A 19,763-nucleotide genomic window follows, 5' to 3' on the forward strand; every position below is an offset into this window, starting at 1 on the left:
ACCCAAAATATTACAGTAGCTTTAATTCACCCCTATAATACCCAATGAAATTGTCTTGACCTCCAGAAATTAGCAAGAGTGACTAAGAGGACACTTAATTTTTAAGCTGATTTAGGAGTTTGGATTTATATCTGACTTATGTGGGGGCTATCACCTTGCATATGTTTATTATAAACTAGAAAGAAGAATAGAGGAAGCATTCATGGAGGTGGGTGGAGGATTTCTCTCTAGGGAAATTAGAGCATCTGTGTGTGATGTGATTATGTCTTCGCTAATATGGTGTTTGTGTTTCCTCTTACTCTAAAGTCAGTTTAAAGGTCTTGGTTCATCTTTTAAATGCAGCAACTGGGGCATTATCCTCCCGCAGCTTAACTCCTGATGATGATGTTTTTCAATATCTTGCACATACCTATGCTTCAAGAAATCCCAACATGAAGAAAGGAGACGAGTGTAAAAACAAAATGAACTTTCCTAATGGTGTTACAAATGGATACTCTTGGTATCCACTCCAAGGTGAGTTTCTCTTCATTTCTTCCATTCCCCTTATTGCCTTCACCCAGAAGTACCAGCTGGTTTATTTTGATCCAGCAGTTGTTAAAAGAACTTTAGGCACAATAAGCCCTTCACTGTGTCCTTATCAGCTGATATCATAAGGGCAGTGGGTGACTGATCGCTTGAGAGCTGCTCAGACATGTTTCTCATTACCAAGGGCCTTCTTCATTCATTCAGTCACTTATTCTGTGTCTGCCTACTGTGAGCCAGGAATTGTACCAAGAAAGATGAACAAGACACACACCTCACCCTGGAGTTGAACAGGGGAGACAGACACACAGATAAGTAATTGTGATAGCAGTGTAATTAGAATAAAAACAGATTTAGAAAAGGTGCAGTGTACCCCAAGGGTGCACAGAGCCAAAACACAGTAGGGAGTAGTGAAGACCTTGGAGAAATGTGATACTTACATCCCATCTAACAGGGACAGCTGCTACTAGATCTAGCTAATTATTGCCATGCAGCCTTGGGGAGCCAATACTGCCAGATCTTGCAGTTTGTAAAAAGAAGCTGGATTTGTACATGAAGTGTCATGATTTTAAAGCCATTTTGCGAGCTCAACAAAAGAGCTCTTCAAACAGGATACAGCGGAAGGAGGGCCCCCAGTTCTCCACCCTTGGAATAAGATGGCCAGGTAAGGGACAGGATGAGATTGCTGTGTAGGCAACATGGAAGGAGAGATATTCTTATTAGAGGGAATAATATAAACAGAAACCCGGGGCAGGAGGGACCTAGGATGGAAGGACAGGAGGAAAGACGGTGGACTGGAACTGGATTTCCATGCCTCAGGGGAAAACATTCCCTTTTAGACTAGTTAGCCTGACCCTACCAATAGCAAGATGCAGCGTGCATTTCTGCATGCAGGCCACTTCCAAAGGTACCTTCCCTAATTGTCACTTTGGATACACAGGCTTTCAGGTAATCTTGCAGCACAAGCTGGTATTTTTATGCATGGGTGGCTCTCTGTCAGTTTTCCAGGTAATATAAATAAGCATAGGCCACAACTGATAGGCAGCAGGTTCAGGCAGCGTTCTAAACATCTCTCTCGTGTCCAAGATACAACCCCCTCTCCTACCTTAGGGCTCCTGCATCGTCCCTGCTCTCCACAATTTGTAGCTAAGAAAGGGCCCATCCTGTCCAGTGGCCAAGCTATCCTTCATGTTCACTGTCTAACTTTCTAAGGCAAATCCAGATGTGTAGGAAATTGGCTAGGAGAGATTGCTGCTGGTAATTGTTCCCAAGTGTGCCTGTGTGTGAGCTGTGTATCCTTCTCAGACGAAAAACAGGTGAAGCCAGCTGCCTTGAGGAGCCCAGAAGAATGTGCCTGGCCTGGCCTGGATGTTTTGTTGGCCAGGCCTGACCCGCCTTACCCAGAACTGCACTCTCCACGCTTGGCAGTCTCAGTCCTGGCTATTTGCTAGGGATCCATAATGCATGCCTGTTTTGCTATTTAAATTTTTTCCACCTGAGACATGTCCAGCCACAGGCTTTGTCTTGTTTTCTTTCCTCTCTTCTTTTTCCTTCTACTACTTTTTGGTGAAAATGAGGTCAGAGAGAAATACAAAACCTGCAGGGTAAGTAAAGGAAATAGAAAGGACAGAGAAATTCTTCTTGGCTGGAATCTGGGCCGACTGGCCTACATAGATATTACTTAATATTTAAGTAATATTTTTATATCATATTTTGACCACTTTCTTAGCATTAAATTTTTTTAAAAGAAAAAAGCTTTTTTATTTTTGTTTTATTTTTAGAGATGGGGTCTTATCATGTTGCCCAGGCTGGCCTTGAACTCCTAGCCTCAAGCAGTCCTCCCAAAGTGTTTGGATTACAGGCATGAACCACAGTACCTGGCCTAAAATTTTTTTCTACTTCAGTGCTTCCAAAATATCCTGATGAAACTGAGAATACATATTTTCTTGGGCAAGTATCAAGTGTAACAAATTAAAATCTATCAGAAACTACTTCCTTAAAAGTTACTATATTTCGTCAAATCCAAGATACTGTTGATTATAAAACCCAGTGTACCACCAAGAAAGAAAATAAAATATTTTCAGTTAAACTAAAGACATGATGTTTTTAGCCATAAAAATGTTTAAGACACATCCCAATTCAGAGATATTAAAGTATAAAAAATGTTGCATCTTAGGCCAGGTGCAGCAGCTCACACCTATAATCCTAGCACTTCGGGAGGCCAAGATGGGCACATTGCCCAAGCTCAGGAGTTCGAGACCAGTCTGGGCGACATGGTGAAACCCCGTCTCTACCAAAATTTAAAAAAAATTAAATTTTGGCGTGGTGGTGCACAACTATAGTCCCAGCTACGCGGGAGGCTGAAACATGAGAATTGCTTGAACCCGGGAGGCAGAGGTTACAGTGAGCTGAGATCGCGCCACTGCGCTCCAGCCTGTGCAACAGAGCAAGACTCCATCTCAAAAAAAAAAAAAATGTTGCATCTTAGAAAATATAAAATGAAGGCCACCACAGTGGCTCATGCCTACAATCCCTGAGCGACAGAGCAAGACCCTGTCTCAAAAACAAACAAACAAACAAAATAGCCAGGTGTGGTGGCACAAATCTGTAGCCTCAGCTACTTGAGAGGCTGAGGCAGGAGGATCGCTTCAGCCCAGAAGTTTGAACTTACAGTGAGCTGTGATTGCACCACTGCATTCCAGCCTGGGTGATGGAGTGAGACCATGTCTCTATTTAAAAAAAAAAAAGGAAAAACAGAAAAAGAAAGTATGAAATGATTATAACCCTTTGAAAGCAGGGGACCAGAGGAGAGAATTGGAAAGTCAGCATGAGCAGTGACAGCGTGGGCTCCACAGGGGGCTGGGCCTTTCACCTCGGAGAGGCAGTGCAGCATTCTTTCTTTGTTCCCCAGGAGCACTCTGGCATATTGGGAAGCCCACAGGGGCTGGCGGAAGGTGGCCTGCACTCCAGTGTCTGCCATTTACTGGCCGAAACCCCTGGGCACTTTGCTTAACATCTGTGATCACGTTTCCTCATCTGTAAGCTAGGGGCAGTTGCTGTGAGGATTAAATGAGCTGATGCAAAGCACTTCATACGGTACCTGGTAATAGTGAATGTTGGCCATGATTCCCCCAAATTAGTGTGCTTAGCTTTACTTAGTAAGTGTATTTATAAAGGATTTGTAGAAATATTTTTAAAGGAATCTTATTCTAGCTTATATCCATTTAAAATGTAATTTAAGAAACAAATGAAATTCAAATAATCGTTTTTGTGATGCAGGATTTCAAAAAATAAAAACACAAAAGGACGCTTCCTTCACCCCTCACTTAATTTTGATGCACAGTTGAACTTCAGTCAGCTCTGATCCAGTTACCCATATGGGGATATTTAGGATTGTCTGGTCATGCCTAGGTAATAAAATGTCAAGCCCTGATTTTACAAGCTAATGTGTCAAATTCATCTTTTCCTGTTTACATGTAGCTGTCTGAGTCACTTGTCCCCAAAAGGCACATGAAACTTGGCTCCACTCCAATTTTAGACCCTAACAAAAATTAAATATGCTTGTGTTTAGGTGGAATGCAAGATTACAACTACATCTGGGCCCAGTGTTTTGAAATTACGTTGGAGCTGTCATGCTGTAAATATCCTCGTGAGGAGAAGCTTCCATCCTTTTGGAATAATAACAAAGCCTCATTAATTGAATATATAAAGCAAGTGCACCTAGGTTTGTAAAATCTTCTTATTAATTCCCTATTAATACAAAATAGAGCATCTGGCAAGACCTCTGGGTTGAGTAAACGCAAGTCTTTATTTATGCTGTGTATTACAGCCTCGTTTCAGTGCCAGATCTGATGGTTAAGAATTCTCTCTGCATGAGTATCTGCAGTGTGTGAGAAATGCAGTGCCCGCTCGTTCATAGAAAAGGAAGCATGATGCGTGTTCCTTTAATATGAGGGTATAAAAATCCAGAGAACCAGCCAGCTGTGGTGGCTCACGCCTGTAATCCTAGCACTTTGGGAGGCTGAGGTAGATGGATCACCTGAGGTCAGGAGTTCAAGACCAGCCTGGCCAACAAGGCAAAACCTCATCTCTACTGAAAATACAAAAATTAGCTGGGTGTGGTGACGCACGCCTGTAGTCCCAGCTTCTTGGGAGGCTGAGGCAGGAGAATCACTTGAACCTGGGAGGTGGAGGTTGCATTGAGCCGAGATGGTACCACTGTACTCCAGCCTGGGCGATAGAGTGAGACTCTGTCTCAAAACCAAACAAACAAACATCCAGAGTCCTCCTAATTTTACATGTCAAATGATCTAGAAATCTGGCAAAATATGAGGAAAACAGGCTTCTACTCTGTTACATCATGTCCCATTTAGAAAAATACTATGTTTGCTTGTCACTCACCACACAGTACCAAGGACCCTGAGAACACTGGACATACCACTTTGCATTTTTTCCAGAATTGGGGTGGTGAGCTAGCACCATTGCCTTCAACCCCTCTTACCTGTGAACTCTGCTAGATGTCCTGGTGCTAAGAATCTTGCCAGCCTGTTTCCTGAAGGCTGACTGGCCCTTATCACAGATAGACTAAATGTGGCAGAGTGGTAGCTCTCAAATGTGCAGCAGACGCACTGGGAGGGCTTGCTAAAACAGATTGCCAGGCCCCAACCTGGAGTTTCTGTTTGAGTAGACCTTCAATGATTACTGCCTTCCCACATGATGCTGATGCTGCTGGTCCAGGGGCTATACTTAGAAAGCTATTGTGCTAGAGAAACACACTACTTGAGATGATGGAATCTTGTGCAGTTCAAGTTTATTAACCAGGTGGTGTTTCTTTGGGCAAGGTGTGGAAGGCTCTTCTATATTTATAGAGGTAAAGTTATCTTTCTCCATTCAGAATGGCTTGGGGAGAGAAATATATCAGGAATTGGCATAATAGCTATGATACCACATAGAGAGAGAGTGTGTGTGTATGTGTATGTGTGTAGGTGTGTGTGCATGCATGTGTTGAAAAGGTTTGCTGCATGGGCCTACTGCATAATTGCAGAATTCCTGGAATTTTCTGCATGATTCACAGCAAAGCTTTCCTCCTGCTACAAAGAAGATGGAGAAGGATGAAGGAAGGTAGCACAGGGCCAGAGGGCCGAGTGCAAGGATAATTAGAACCCTTCCTGGGCCACACATCCCTAAAAGGGATGCCCCTTGCCCTCTTTCATACCTGTGTCCCCAGCCTCCATCCCCTGAACTGAAGAGAAGTACACAAAGATTACTGGAAAACTCACAGCACTATGTCTAACTGGCTGAGTCATTCACGGACTAGGTTGACTCCCTATTATAGGGATGTTATGAAGTATCGTTCTTTCTCACTAGCATCTTAGCAAAGACTATAAACTTATTATTGGGACTTTACCTTCTTCATTATGTCATCAAATGTTGTCTTGGGTTCTCTCTTGCTTAGTATTCTGGTATTTCTTTCTCCACTAGATTTTCCTCATGAGGCATGTCATGCATTAATCTAACATTTCTATTATATTTCTACTTCTATGGATCCTTTAGTTTGTTAATCTATTACTAGTATTATTATCATTATCATTAGTTTAGAGACAGGGCCTCACTCTGTCACCCAGGCTGGAGTACAGTGGCGCAGTCATCGCCCACTGTAACCTTGAACTCCTGGGCTCAAGTGATCCTTCTGCCTCAGCCTCCCAAGTAAGTAGGACTACAGGTGCACACCACCACGTCCAGCTGATTTTTAAAAATATGTTGTATAGAGATAGAATCTTGCTATGTTGTCCAGGTGAATCTCAAACTCCTGGGCTCAAGCGATCCTTCTGCCTAAGCCTCCCAAAGTGCTGGGATCCCAGGTGCGAGCCACCGTGACTGGCTCTGCCGATTTTCTAAAATTCATTCTTCACCAGTATCAACATGGTTATGGGCATGCAAGTGAACATCAAATATGCTCTGTGTAACTGCACCACTATTTTCAGAACCTCAATCTAGCTATAGAGATTATTTACCAATCACTGAATTAATGTGGGCTTTGAAGTATCATGTTGATGTAATATTGCCAGGGAAAGGGCTTTGTGAACTGAAAAATAACATAGAAATTGCAGCATACCTATTGTTATTATTTTTAATAATTTGGAAGGCTTACCAGTCCATTTGCATAGGTTTTGTTTGTTTGTTTTTGAGACAGAGTCTCGCTCTGTCACCCAGGCTGGAGTGCAGTGGTGCAATGATCTCGGCTCACTGCAGCCTCCGCCTCCCAGGTTCATGTGATTCTCCCGCCTCAACCTCCCAATTTGCTGGGATTACAGGCACCCACCATCATGCCCGGCTAGTTTTATATTTTTGTAGAGACAGGGTTTCACCATATTGGCCAGGCTGGTCTTGAACTCCTGACCTCAGGTGATCCGCCGGCCTCGGCCTCCCAAAGTGCTGGGATTACAGGCATGAGCCACTATGCCCAGCCCATTTGCACTAGGTTTTATAAAGAATGTTTATCTGCCTGTCTCTATAATCAGATGTAAACAACTCACTCAAAAAATACATATATTGGCACATCAACCCTGCCCCCTTGTGGTTTAAGACAGATGCATAACATGGTTTAATAATGAAACCATATTTCAAAATACCAATACAGTGTGGTTATTACTCCTCTCTACTAGTACCCGATAAGAGACTAATGAATATTTTGTTTGTGAAGAATGGCAATAAATGACACCCCTTTATTGATATTGCTCTGGTTTAAGGACTTTTTTTTTTTTTTTTTTTGAGACGAAGTCTCGCTCTGTCGCCCAGGCTGGAGTGCAGTGGCCGGATCTCAGCTCACTGCAAGCTCCACCTCTCGGGTTCACGCCATTCTCCTGCCTCAGCCTCCCGGGTAGCTGGGACTACAGGCGCCGCCACGTGGCCCAGCTAGTTTTTTGTAGTTTTTAGTAGAGACGGGGTTAGCCAGGATGGTCTCGATCTCCTGACCTCGTGATCCGCCCGTCTCGGCCTCCCAAAGTGCTGGGATTACAGGCTTGAGCCACCGCGCCCGGCCAAGGACATTATTAATATTTGTCAAGCTGCATTGCATTTACTGGTTCCATTATACCAATTGCTAGGATGCTTCTGTGTTTCTGAGGTTTTGATCCATCTGGAAGTCTCTGAGCCACCTTGTCTAGGAAGGAAAGGCCTTCTGCTTTAGTGGAAGGGCCTTGCCAAGAGGGCAGAGGCTTAGATAGAGCCCAAGCTGTTTTGTCATCTGGCAATGTTTGCAATCTTGAGCAAGCGCTTGTCTGTAGTGTTGTCAACAGAAAGTTGAGAGTAATAGCATCGGCCTTGCCTCCCACCAGCCTGTTGTAAGGCGTCAGTGTGTTATTCTTTCAACTAGAACTCACTGCAGACCTCAACTGAAACTTGGGCCCTTGGTGCCATGCTGTCCTGCTTAGAGGATGATTTACTAGGTTCAAGTTGAGTTGAGGGTGTCGGCAGACATTACGACCAAGGTAGCAAAGGAGGGCAAGTCTGAATTCTAGAGGCTTAGACTGTCTTGCTCATCCCCATCTCTGAGGAGAAGCAAAGATGAGCCAGATACGGTGTTACCTGCTCTGGCCCTGTCTCTCCCCTGGACTCCTCAGAGCAGATCTGAACCCAGAGAGCAAGGGAATAGCTCACAGCATCCAGAAACCTAAGTAACTTGGGCCTAAAAGAATCTGATATGTGCTGAGTTCCAGAAGGCTGTGGGCCACAGATGTGGATCTGTCATCACATCCAAAATAGGAGGCAACTGTGACCATGCGGTGGGGACATGGGTACAAACAAGCAGTCTGCTACGTCCTGTCCCAGCTCCGACTCTAAATCGTGCCCAACAAATGCAGAATTCTAGTTCTTGCCCATTTCCCAGGGAAAATGAGCTTTACATTTCTCCCATGTACCTCCCCATCTGGACACAGAATTTGTGTCTCAGATTTTATGTCTTCTCATTTGTGTAGTATCTGAGCGTTTTTCAAATTTTCATTTTTCTTTTAATATAATAGTGTTGGCTCTCTCTGTGTCTCTTGGGGTCTACCAGTCTTTTTTTCAATGTTTCAACTTCAGCATATAGAAATAAATAACATTTTCTGGTAAAACAATTACTTCCCTCTTAAGTGAAAGGTTTGGTGGTGTGTAGACAAAATATTGTAAAGACATATACAAGCTAAAGCACGCTTTTATGTGGCTGGTGGGAGGGGTTTTCCTTTGAATATAAATTCCATACATAAGCATGGTCTGTGTTTGCCCAGTAAGAGTGCTATTCACATACACCGGGCTTCCATAGCTGGAATAACCATCTTTAGGTTTAGGTAAGAGTCATATGAAAGTGAGTCTTTGGGCCTGTAATCCCAGCACTTTGGGAGGCCGAGGCGAGCAGATCACTTGAGATCAGGAGTTCGAGACCAGCCTGGCCAACATGCTGAAACCCTATCTCTACTAAAAATACAAAAATTAGCTGGGTGTGGTGTCAGGTGCCTGTAATCCCAGCTACTTGCGGGGGCTGAGGCAGGAGAATCGCTTGAACCCGGGAGATGAAAGTTGCAGTGAGCTGAAATGGTGCCACTGCACTCCAGCCTGGGCAACAGAGGGAGACTTCAATTAAAAAAAAAGAAAGCGAATCTTTGGGTTATTAGGGGATGATGAATGAGGGTCAAACTGGAATATAAAGACTTTCAGACATTTCTTCAAATGCAAATTGTTCTTCCTTTTTCTATCTTTGAGGGTAAGCAGACCGCAGGTTAACTGGAGCTTTGATTCAGCTGCAGCACACACTGATACATAGGTGATGTTCAAGTACCTGAGGCCGTCCAAAATCACTGTCATGTGACTGTCAAAAAAGTCCAATCTGTTCTATTAAAGTATAACTGCTTCTAGCCAAGAAGAAATTTGCTGCCTTTTTTTAAAGGGTACCATGACTTTTTTTTTTTTTTTTTTTTTTTTGGTGTCTTCTGCCAACTACTCATCACTAGTACCCTGAATTCTATTTCATCTTTTTTTTTTTTTTTGAGGCAGAGTCTCGCTCTGTCGCCCAGGCTGGAGTGCAGTGGCAGGATCTCAGCTCACTGCAAGCTCCGCCTCCCGGGTTCACACCATTCTCCTGCCTCAGCCTTCTGAGTAGCTGGGACTACAGGCACCCGCCACCATGCCCAGCTAATTTTTTGTATTTTTAGTAGAGACGGGGTTTCACCGTGTTAGCCAGAATGGTCTTGATCTCCTGACCTTGTGATCCGCTTGCCTTGGCCTCTCAAAGTATTGGGATTACAAGTGTGAGCCACCACGCCTGGCCTCTATTTAATCATTATATCGAATGTTAAAGAATGGTGTAATGTTAGCCGGGCGTGGTGGCTCACGCACGCCTGTAACCCCAGCACTTTGGGAGGCTGAGGCGGGTGGATCATTTGAGGTCTGGAGTTCAAGAGCCTGACCAACATGGAGAAATCCTGTCTCTACTAAAAATACAAAAAAGGCTGGGCATGGTGGCGCCTGCCCATAATCCCAGCTACTTAGGAGGCTGAGGCAGGAGAATTCCTTGAACCTGGGAAGCGAAGGTTGCAGTGACCTGAGATCGCGCCATTGCAGCCTGGGCAACAAGAGTGAAACTCCATCTCAAAAACTCCATCTCAAAAGAAAAAAAAAAAAAAGGTGTAATGTCAATTTCAATGATAGCTTTGCTTCATTTTTTATGCACTTGATTTTCTTCAATTTGGTTGGTTTTGGAGAAGTCAACAAAAAATGCAAAAGATGCCAACAGACACACCATCCAGCACAAGCTACCTTGCTGAAACACATGGATTTTCTAAGTGGTAGGAAGACTGTAAACTAGCTCAGAGCCCTGAAGAAGGAAATAATATGCATAGCTTCTTCCCTCACATACTCCGGCTTTGTGGAACAAAGTTGAAGTAAGACTCCAGAAATTCATCTAATATATGTTTTTCCCCCCTGCATAGTTTTTCTTAATCCAAATAAGAGGAAAGGAAAGAAAGCCAGACCTGGTGGCTCACACCTATAATCCCAGCACTCCAGCACTTTGGGAGGCCAAGATAGATCACATGAGCTCAGGAGTTCAAGACTAGCCTGTGCTACATGGTGAAACCCCACCTCTACAAAAAAATACAAAAATTAGCCAGGTGTGGTGGTGTGTGCTTGTAGTCCCAGCTACTTGGGAGGCTGAGGTGGGAGGACTGCTTGAGCCTGGGAAGTCAAGGCTGCAGTAAGCCCTGATCACACCACTGCACTCCAGCCTGGTTGGCAGAGCAAGACCGTGTTGAAGAAGAAGAAGAAGAAGGAGAAGGAGAAGGAGAAGGAGGAAGAAGAAGAAGAAAAGGAAGAGGAAGAGAGGAAAGAAAGAATTAATGTTTGTTGATCCTCCTGTTCTGTGTTACTTACATTTAATCCTCACAACCATCCTGGGTGGTGGTATATTATCCCCATTTCATAGGTGATAAAATTGAGGCTTGGGAATGTTTAGTGACTTGAGAACTAGAATTCAAATCAAAACCTGACTGGTTCTTTCTGTCACACCAAGCTATGATGATGGGTACACGCTATGCTTATCACATATCAAAGGACCTCCTAAGGGGGGCACAGTGTAAATAGCTCTTCAAAATAATGCCACTGAGGCTGAATGTGGTGCCTAACACCTGTAATCCCAGCACTTTGGGAAGCTTAGGCAGGTGGATTGCTTGAGCCCAGGAGTTCAAGACAAGCCTGGGCAACATGGCGAAACCCCATCTCTACAAAAAATACATGAATTAATTAAATAAAACAGAATAATGCCACTGAAACCCAAGGAATAAATGCATAATCAGGTTACCAAATTATTACCAATTTATGATTGGGTACTACCTAAAGATCAAAAGGATATAAATCAAGCAGTAGGAATAAATATAAATGGAACTGTGTTTAAAAAAGAGAGGCCAAAGAGGAACACACGATGTGAAAATAGAAGTTTACATAGTTATATAGAGAAAGAGAGAAGGAAATGTGGCATTTTCCTCCTCAGGAGGCAAAAAATGAAGACGCAGGAATTAAATAGGAAAGAAAGTATAATAAAAGGCAACCTAGGTTAGATAGAAGTTTGTTTAAAGTTCAAGATAGGCCGGGCGCGGTGGCTCAAGCCTGTAATCCCAGCACTTTGGGAGGCCGAGACGGGCGGATCACGAGGTCAGGAGATCGAGACCATCCTGGCGAACACTGTGAAACCCCGTCTCTACTAAAAAATACAAAAAACTAGCCGGGCGAGGTGGCGGGCGTCTGTAGTCCCAGCTACTCGGGAGGCTGAGGCAGGAGAATGGCGTGAACCCGGGAGGCGGAGCTTGCAGTGAGCTGAGATCCGGCCACTGCACTCCAGCCCCGGCGACAGAGCAAGACTCCGTCTCAAAAAAAAAAAAAAAAAAAATAAAGTTCAAGATAAACATTGTTTTGCTAAATGTCACCTTTTTTTTTTTTTATTTTAATCATTCCTGGGGGAAACTGTTATGTGTGCCTCATATTTTTCTGCCCTAATAAATAATAATTGAGCGTAGCTGTTTCGAGAGAGTTCAAGCGTTCTCATTTATGTTATTGGGGGCTTAGGCAGCTTCACCTTAAGGTAATATGAGTTGACCCTGGAGTAAACAAACTAGATGTGAAATGTAGGATCTAAAATAAGAAAGGTCTTAAAATAGAAATGGCCTTTTAAAAACCGTACTCCTGAAATTTTGAGAGGGACACTGGAGACTATCATGGGCTGACGGCTAGCTGGTCCACTTCGTTGGCTGTGTGAGCTTGAAGAGATTATTTTAATAAGCCAGAGCCTTCATTTTTTTCATCTGTAAAATCATGATAATAATTGATGACACAGAGCTGATACGAGAATTTAATGAGAAAATACACATTTAGCAGTTAGTACAGAGCCTGGAATATACTAAGTGCTCAATAAATACTGGCTGCTGTTACTGGTCCATTGATTCTATGCTTGCAAGAAGCCTTGGGATTATAATTTTGCTTCCCATGTAGTTTGACCACAAGACAAAACTATTGAGTCCCTTGCGTAGGTAAATATTTTGTTGTAACTAATACATTGACACCGTTTTTATTTAGAATTTTATGGAATCCACCAATGGTTGTAATAGTTTGGTGATTGAGTAAATAGCTTGGAAGTGACAGGAATGGATCTTAGGTTATCATCTGTGTTCTCTTACTGTGATAATACATGCTGATATAAATGGACTGTTCAACAACAAACAAATTTAAGCTACAAATCAAATTAGTAATTTTGACTATATTTTAAGTTACATCAAAAATAAGTTTTCTTTTCCCTCTCTAACACTTAATATTAACTCAAAACTGAGTTAGCTAATAAATATTGCATATATTGTTCTTAAATATTTACAAGAATTTTTTATATGCCATAAAATATGGCATTAATATTTAATTTTATTTTTGTCTTGCAGGTGTAAAGGGTCAAGTTTTTGATCAGAATGGAAATCCATTACCCAATGTAATTGTGGAAGTCCAAGACAGAAAACATATCTGCCCCTATAGAACCAACAAATATGGAGAGTATTATCTCCTGCTCTTGCCTGGGTCCTATATAATAAATGTAAGTATGCAATGCTAGTTATTGTTATTAAAATATTATAGAACTCATAATACCTATTCACCCAGAAGGAATCCAAAATAAGTCTAGAAAGTTCAAAAGTAGATCCATCAAGACAGAAAGAAAGGATAGTGTCAGACTTGCAACTGGAGTGGGTGGAAGAAGTGGAAATTATAGGGAAAAAAATATAAAAATTCATATTTTTTCCCTGATGGCAATTTTTTAAAAAATAGAAGCCAAATCCTATTTCTTGTGATATCTTTCCTGATTAAAATGTAACCTCATTAATAAAAAAGAATAAACAATGTAGCAAAGGTAGTTGATAGTTTCCTGGAATACAATACAACACCCATTCCATGGCATACACTTTCTACTCTAAAAAATGAATTGGGAAAAGTTCCTTAGAAGTCATTTTATAAGTGAAATCTGATCGACAAATTTTATCACTATATTCAGCAAATGATAGACATATTTTGCAGCCCTTTTTTCAATTGATGCAAGTAAAATTTCAGTTTTTAATTCCATAAAACACATATTTCTGAGTCATTTTATCCTAAGACAGGAAGCCCTGGACTAATCTGAGCCTGAGTGGATTTATGTGAAAGAACTAAATGAAGAAATATTGATTTAGTTGGCCAGATTTTGCCTCTTTCTCTTTGATGTGACTTTCTCTGAGAAATCAAAGATTCTTCTACTTTGCTTACTGGGTCTCATGCCAATCATGAGCTAATCCTGGGAGAAGGTAGTCATCTATTCTGTCGTGAAAACTGAGTTGGCATTTTATTATTTCATCTTGATGACATCATGGAAAAAACGTGGTTTTAAGTTTATAAAACTACAGAATTCAGAGCCTCCCTGCTCCGTGGGTTCTCCCCAAGGTGCCTGGATGTGAGGCTTATCAATTGCTAATGCTTTTAGGAATTTCTACCCCTACTGAGAAAATGGACAGAGCTTGAAAAATCTCAACTCACTGTGAATCTTTGTCTAAAAAGGCCCTTTCTTTTCCTCCTATTTACTGTGATATTTCTATTCTATTTAAAAATATGGTTTTCCTTGTAGTGAATCTAATTACTTGCACGCAACCTCATAAATAAGCCACACCTTTAGAATAAAGTTATGAATTGTTAATTTCCCATTAGTTAGGCTAACACAGTACACAATGACTGTAAGTATTAGTTCTGGGACAAGATTTTTGAAGGTAAGACTCTGGACATTGAAATGAATGTGTAAAATACATACCAGTGAGTGGTTATGTAAATGTCATTCCCCATTTTTTCCCTTCTCCACCATATATAATAAAAGCATTTCTCAGTAGACATTGCCTGTAGTTAGTTTAGCATTTGTCTTATTTGTCTTGATTATTTCCTCCACTAAAAAATAAAAATAAATAAATAAATAAATAAAAATGCCTAACTGAAGATTCAGGCTGATATGAACAAAACCAGGTAAAATCAGCCTAACTGAAGATTCAGGCTGATATGAACAAAACCAGGTAAAAATCAAAGCTTTTAAAGGAGGCTGGGTGTGGTGGCTCATGCCTGTAATCTCAGCACTTTGGGAGGCTGAGGCAGGTGGATCACCTGATGTCAGGAGTTCAAGACCAGCCTGGCCAACGTGGTGAAACCCCGTCTCTACTAAAAATACAAAAAATTACCTGGGTATGGTGCTGTGCACCTGTAATCCCAGCTACTTGGGAGGCTGGGGTAGGAGAATCACTTGAACCCAGGAGGCAAAGGTTGCAGTGAGCCAAGATTGAGCCACTGTACTCCAGGCTGGGTGACAGAGTGAGACTCTATCTCAAAAAACAAAAGAAAGAAAAGTTTTTAAAGGAAGCAATAGACTTGTAGGTCAGCTGAAAAATTATTTGGTAAGTGTGTTCCATTCATCATCAAGACTGAATCATTCCTTTCATTATCACCACATATTGCTTACTATGGAATTTGGAAACATCCATTTCTCTTCTTCTGGAAGATTGTGGAGTTTCTCCAGTCAAGGTCCCACTAGAGTGAGCTGGGGTTGCAGTAACCTGGAGTGAGCAATCCCTGATTCCAGGTAGTGATGTGGGTTGAGAAATAATTCTACTTGTAAATAATATTGATATCCGAGGAGGATGTTAAATACACACTTGGGACAAAGGGAAACAGTTAACTCTTTACCTTTGTGCCCCATGAAAAGGATGGTGGCAGTAACATCTGCTGCTTCCTTCTCTTGACTTACATCGCCAGATAAGGTACCTGTCTGTCCTTATTTCATTTTGTAATTCTTGGCAACAGCATTCACAACACTGGTCTCTGTCAACAGGCATTGGATAACTCAGCCTGCAGGACCAAATCTGTTGCTGGCCCAGAGGTCTGGCAGATGATTACATGCATTGCACAAAGGCTGCATTTTAGTGGTGGATATCAGTGTTTTCAGTGTGGGCACCACGAAACATCTTAAGTCACTCATATAATTGTCTCTTGTTTCTTCTCAGGTTACAGTCCCTGGACGTGATCCACACCTCACAAAGGTGATTATTCCAGAGAAATCGCAGAACTTCAGTGCTCTTAAAAAGGATATTCTACTTCCATTCCAAGGGCAATTGGATTCTATCCCAGTATCAAATCCTTCATGCCCAATGATTCCTCTGTACATAAATTCGCCAAGCCACTCACCGGCAACAAAGCCTAGTTTGTTCTTATTTTTAGTGACTCTTTTGCACATATTCTTCAAATAAAGTAAAATGTGAAACTCAACCCACATCACCACCTGGAATCAGGGATTGCTCACTCCAGGTTACTGCAACCGCAGCTCACTCTAGTGGGACCTTGACTGGAGAAACTCCACAATCTTCCAGAAGAAGAGAAATGGATGTTTCCAAATTCCATGGTAAGCAATATGTGGTGATAATGAAAGGAATGATTCAGTCTTGATGATGAATGGAACACACTTACCAAACAAGTACTGCTCATTTACACTCAAATTAATCTTGAAGTAGTCTTGAAATTTGTAAAAAAAAAAAAAAAAACTTGAGAAGCAAAAAAGTGCCTGCAAAAAGATCATTTCATATACAGAGAACCTGATGAATATAAGCAATGAAGATGAACATTTATTGATCTTCTACATACAAGACGTCACCATGAGGCCAGGTGCAGCGGCTCACGCCTTTAATCCTAGCACTTTGGGAGGCCAAGGTGGGCGGTTCACCCTGAGTCAGGAGTTCAAAACCAGCCTGACCAACATGGTGAAACCCCATCTCTACTAAATATTAGCGGGGCGTGGTGGCAGGCACCTGTAATCCCAGCCTCTCAGGAGGCTGAGACAGGAGAATCGCTTGAACCCTGGAGGCGGAGGTTGCAGTGAGCCAAGATAGCGCTACTGTACTCCAGCCTGGGTGACAGAGTGAGACTCTGTCTCAAACAAAACAAAACAAAACAAAACAAAAAAACACCTCACCATGAGTGAGAAGAGATACTAAGTGCCATATATAATTAGTTCTAGGAAAAGGGAGAAATGATCATAGGACTGGGAATTGTTTTGCAAATGTTCTAGGAGAAGTGAGAGAAAATACATAACCATGTCTCAGTGGCCCAAGAAAATACTGGCCTGAAGGGATAAGATTGTGTCTCTCTATAGAGCCTCAAAGCATACAGGTCAATTAAGTAAGCTCCTCGCCCTCCAGAGCCAAGTGTCCCTAGCTTTTGGCACCTGGATGCCACAGCCCTCTGTTAGGCTGATGACTCCAAAGGTGTAACTCTAGCCTCTTGCCTGAGCTTCAGGCTCATGTCCCACTGCCGACTGGACACATCCACCTGGATGTGACTCACAGGTACCTCAAACCCATCATGTGGAGTTACTCATCCTGTTCCCCCTAGAGCTGCTCTTCCTGCTGCATTCTCTCTCTTAGTTACTAGGACCACCAAGCTAGGAACCTAGGAGTCATCCTTGATACTTTCTCTTCCTCCTCAATCCTGTGTATTCAGCAAGTAACTAAAAGTTGGTGTTGGCCGGGCACGGTGGCTCACGCCTGTAATCCCAGCACTTTGGGAGGCCGAGGCGGGCGGATCACTTGAGGTCAGGAGCTCAAGACCAGCCTGGCCAACATGGCCATCTCTACTGAAAAAAAAGAAATACAAAAATTAGTCGCGTGTGGTGGCACATGCCTATAATCGCAGCTAATGGGGAGGCTGAGGCAGAAGAATCGCTTGAACGCAGGAGGCAGAGGTTGCAGTGAGCCAGGATTGTGCCATTGTACTCCAGCCTGGGCAAAGAAGCAAGATTCTGTCTCAAACAAACAAACAAAAAGATTGGTGTTAATTATAAATATTGACGAATTCTGCTCTCTGCTCTCCATGGTTGTCAACTCTGCAAAGTTGAGACCTCATATCTCACCCACACAGCTGCAACAGCTTTACTGGTCCCTTGCTCCCAGCCTTCTCCTCCTGGGTCCATCCTCCACGCAGCACTGGGGAAGGGGAGCCACTTGAAACAAAAGTCAGCAACTGGTTGTAGTTTATGAACACAGAGCTGTTTGTGTCCCCTGTATCTGGAATGCCATTATGACCCAACACGTTTTTTCTTTCCTACTCCCCTTAAAACTCAGTTCAGGTAGCAGCTGCACTAGGAAGCCTTGGCTGACCATAATCCCATTCAATTCCATTCCACCTCTTCGCAGGCAGTCTGGGGTTAGGGACCCTTCCTCTTTGCTCCCCAAAATAAACTGGTTATCTCTACTGTTGGATTTACATCATTGTATTATAATCTTCTACTTGCATGTGTGCCTTCTCTAGTAGAATGTGAGCTTTTTGAGGCCAAGGTCTGTCTGTTTGAAAAATTCATTGTTATATCCTCAAAGCCTAGCACATAGTAGGTACTGAATGAATGAATGAATGAATGAACAAGGGGTGCCAGGAGACTGCTACTCCCAGTCCTTCCCAGAAGCTGCCTAGGGCTCTGAGTCATTTTATGAAGCTAGGTCTTATGCGTAGGCAATCTCCAGCTCACTGTGAACACTGACAGAAGACTGTTTTCATGTCTATAATCAAGAATTCCAGATATGTTCCTTTTACTGGATCTTGAATTGACCCTAAGGTTGGTAGTAAAGGTATTATGTTACCTCTTAACACCACTGCAAACTACCTTTTATCATCAGAAAAAAATTTTACCATTAGGACTCAATTTGAAGTACTAATGTTTCTCAAGTTCTCCACTATGAGAGTTACCCGATATTAAACCGTTACCTGTAAGAATTAAGGGGGAAAGCAGTAAACAGAAAAGGAAAAAAAAAAAAAAAAAAAAAAAATAGCAACTCTGGTGAGCAGATTCCTTTCCTACCTTCCTCCCTTCCTTCCTTCCTTCCTTCCTTCCTTCCTCCCTCCCTCCCTCCTTCCTTTCCCTCTCCTTCCCTTCTCTCCCTTTCCCTTCCCTTCCCTTCCTTTTCTTCTTTCCTCCCCTTCCCTCCACTTCCCTCCCCTTCCCTCCCCTTCCCTCCCCTTCCCTCCCCTTCCCTCCCCTTCCCTCCCCTTCCCATCCTTCTTTCTCTTTTTTTTTTTTTACTTCATCCCCAGTGTCATAATAATATAGGCCGATTTCTAGAAGTGCAGTGTATTACTCGTGGAAAGTGAGTTGCCTTGGTTCTTACCTTCAGTTGAAAGTTCTACAGGATCTAGAAATGAAACCATACTGGCAGGAGAGTGAGAACCACAAGGAGAATGAAGAGCTACAGAAGCATGTAGGCCATTTCTATGCCAAGCTTATTCTACATGCACAAAATTATACATGTTAATATAAACAAAATTTGGAGGCTTCTTTAAACCATTTATAAAATCTGGTAACTTGTGCAGCAGCAATAGATAACCAAAAAAAAAAAAATCTCATCATAATCTGAATATCTTGATCATTTTTATTTAAAGAAGTAGTAATTTATTATATACTTGAAAGTACATAATATTGCAAAAATGACTTTGGTATATTACAAATAAAACTACATAAGATGAAACTTGATTTGCTGTCAAGCCCCAAACAATTTTTCAACTGGGCATTGAATTTTAACTTTTCTAAGATAGCAATTTTTGAAGGGACACGAACTAAAATCTGAATTCGTTCATGAGCCTTAATGTAAATCTCTTGCTGAAATAATGTTTTTAAAAACAGAATTTAGTATCAGACTCAAAATCATTTAAAGACTAACAAAACACAATCATGGTATTCTGTGGTCAAACCAGGTACCCAAACCACCTCCCTGCCCAACACCTTTCCTGCTGTTTCCTTCCCTCTTGGGCTGGTGGTTATGCTCCTCCAGCTCTACGTTCAGCTATAATTCCTTTTATAGAGAACCCAACATGATACACACTTTCATGATGGGAGAAAAATGTGGGAGTGAAATGATATTTAGAAAGCAGCAGTCAGGCGCGTTGGCTCATGCCTGTAATCCCAGCACTTTGGGAGGCTGGGGCAGGCAGATCACTTGAGGTCAGGAGCTTGAGACCAGTCTGGCCAACATGGTGAAACGCCATCTCTACTAAAAAAAAAAAATACAAAAGTTAGCCGGGCGTGGTGGCGGGCGCCTGTGATCCCAGCTACTCGGGAGGCTGAGGCAGGAGACACCGCCTGAACCCAGAAGGTGGAGGTTGCAGTGAGCCAAGATCGCATCACTGTGCTGCAC

At 42.4% G+C, this 19,763-nt stretch overlaps 1 protein-coding gene across 2 annotated transcripts in view; it reads left to right on the plus strand.

The window, feature by feature from the left end:
• Positions 1-17,832, plus strand: part of CPM (carboxypeptidase M) — an 84,480-nt gene extending 66,648 nt beyond the window's left edge. Inside the window, exons 6-9 of one of the 2 annotated variants that reach the window (XM_033221320.1) lie at positions 343-513; positions 4,094-4,246; positions 12,975-13,123; positions 15,594-17,217. In XM_033221320.1, the coding sequence (XP_033077211.1) occupies positions 343-513; positions 4,094-4,246; positions 12,975-13,123; positions 15,594-15,836 (716 nt within the window). In that variant the 3' untranslated portion in view covers positions 15,837-17,217. Of the gene's footprint in view, positions 1-342; positions 514-4,093; positions 4,247-12,974; positions 13,124-15,593 lie in introns of both variants that reach the window. The other variant, XM_033221321.1, reaches the window with a different exon arrangement.
• The last annotated feature ends 1,931 nt before the right edge of the window (positions 17,833-19,763 follow it).

This window comes from Trachypithecus francoisi, unplaced genomic scaffold (genome assembly GCF_009764315.1).
Source record: "Trachypithecus francoisi isolate TF-2019V2 unplaced genomic scaffold, Tfra_2.0 Lachesis_group11, whole genome shotgun sequence".
NCBI classification, from domain to species: domain Eukaryota; kingdom Metazoa; phylum Chordata; class Mammalia; order Primates; family Cercopithecidae; genus Trachypithecus; species Trachypithecus francoisi.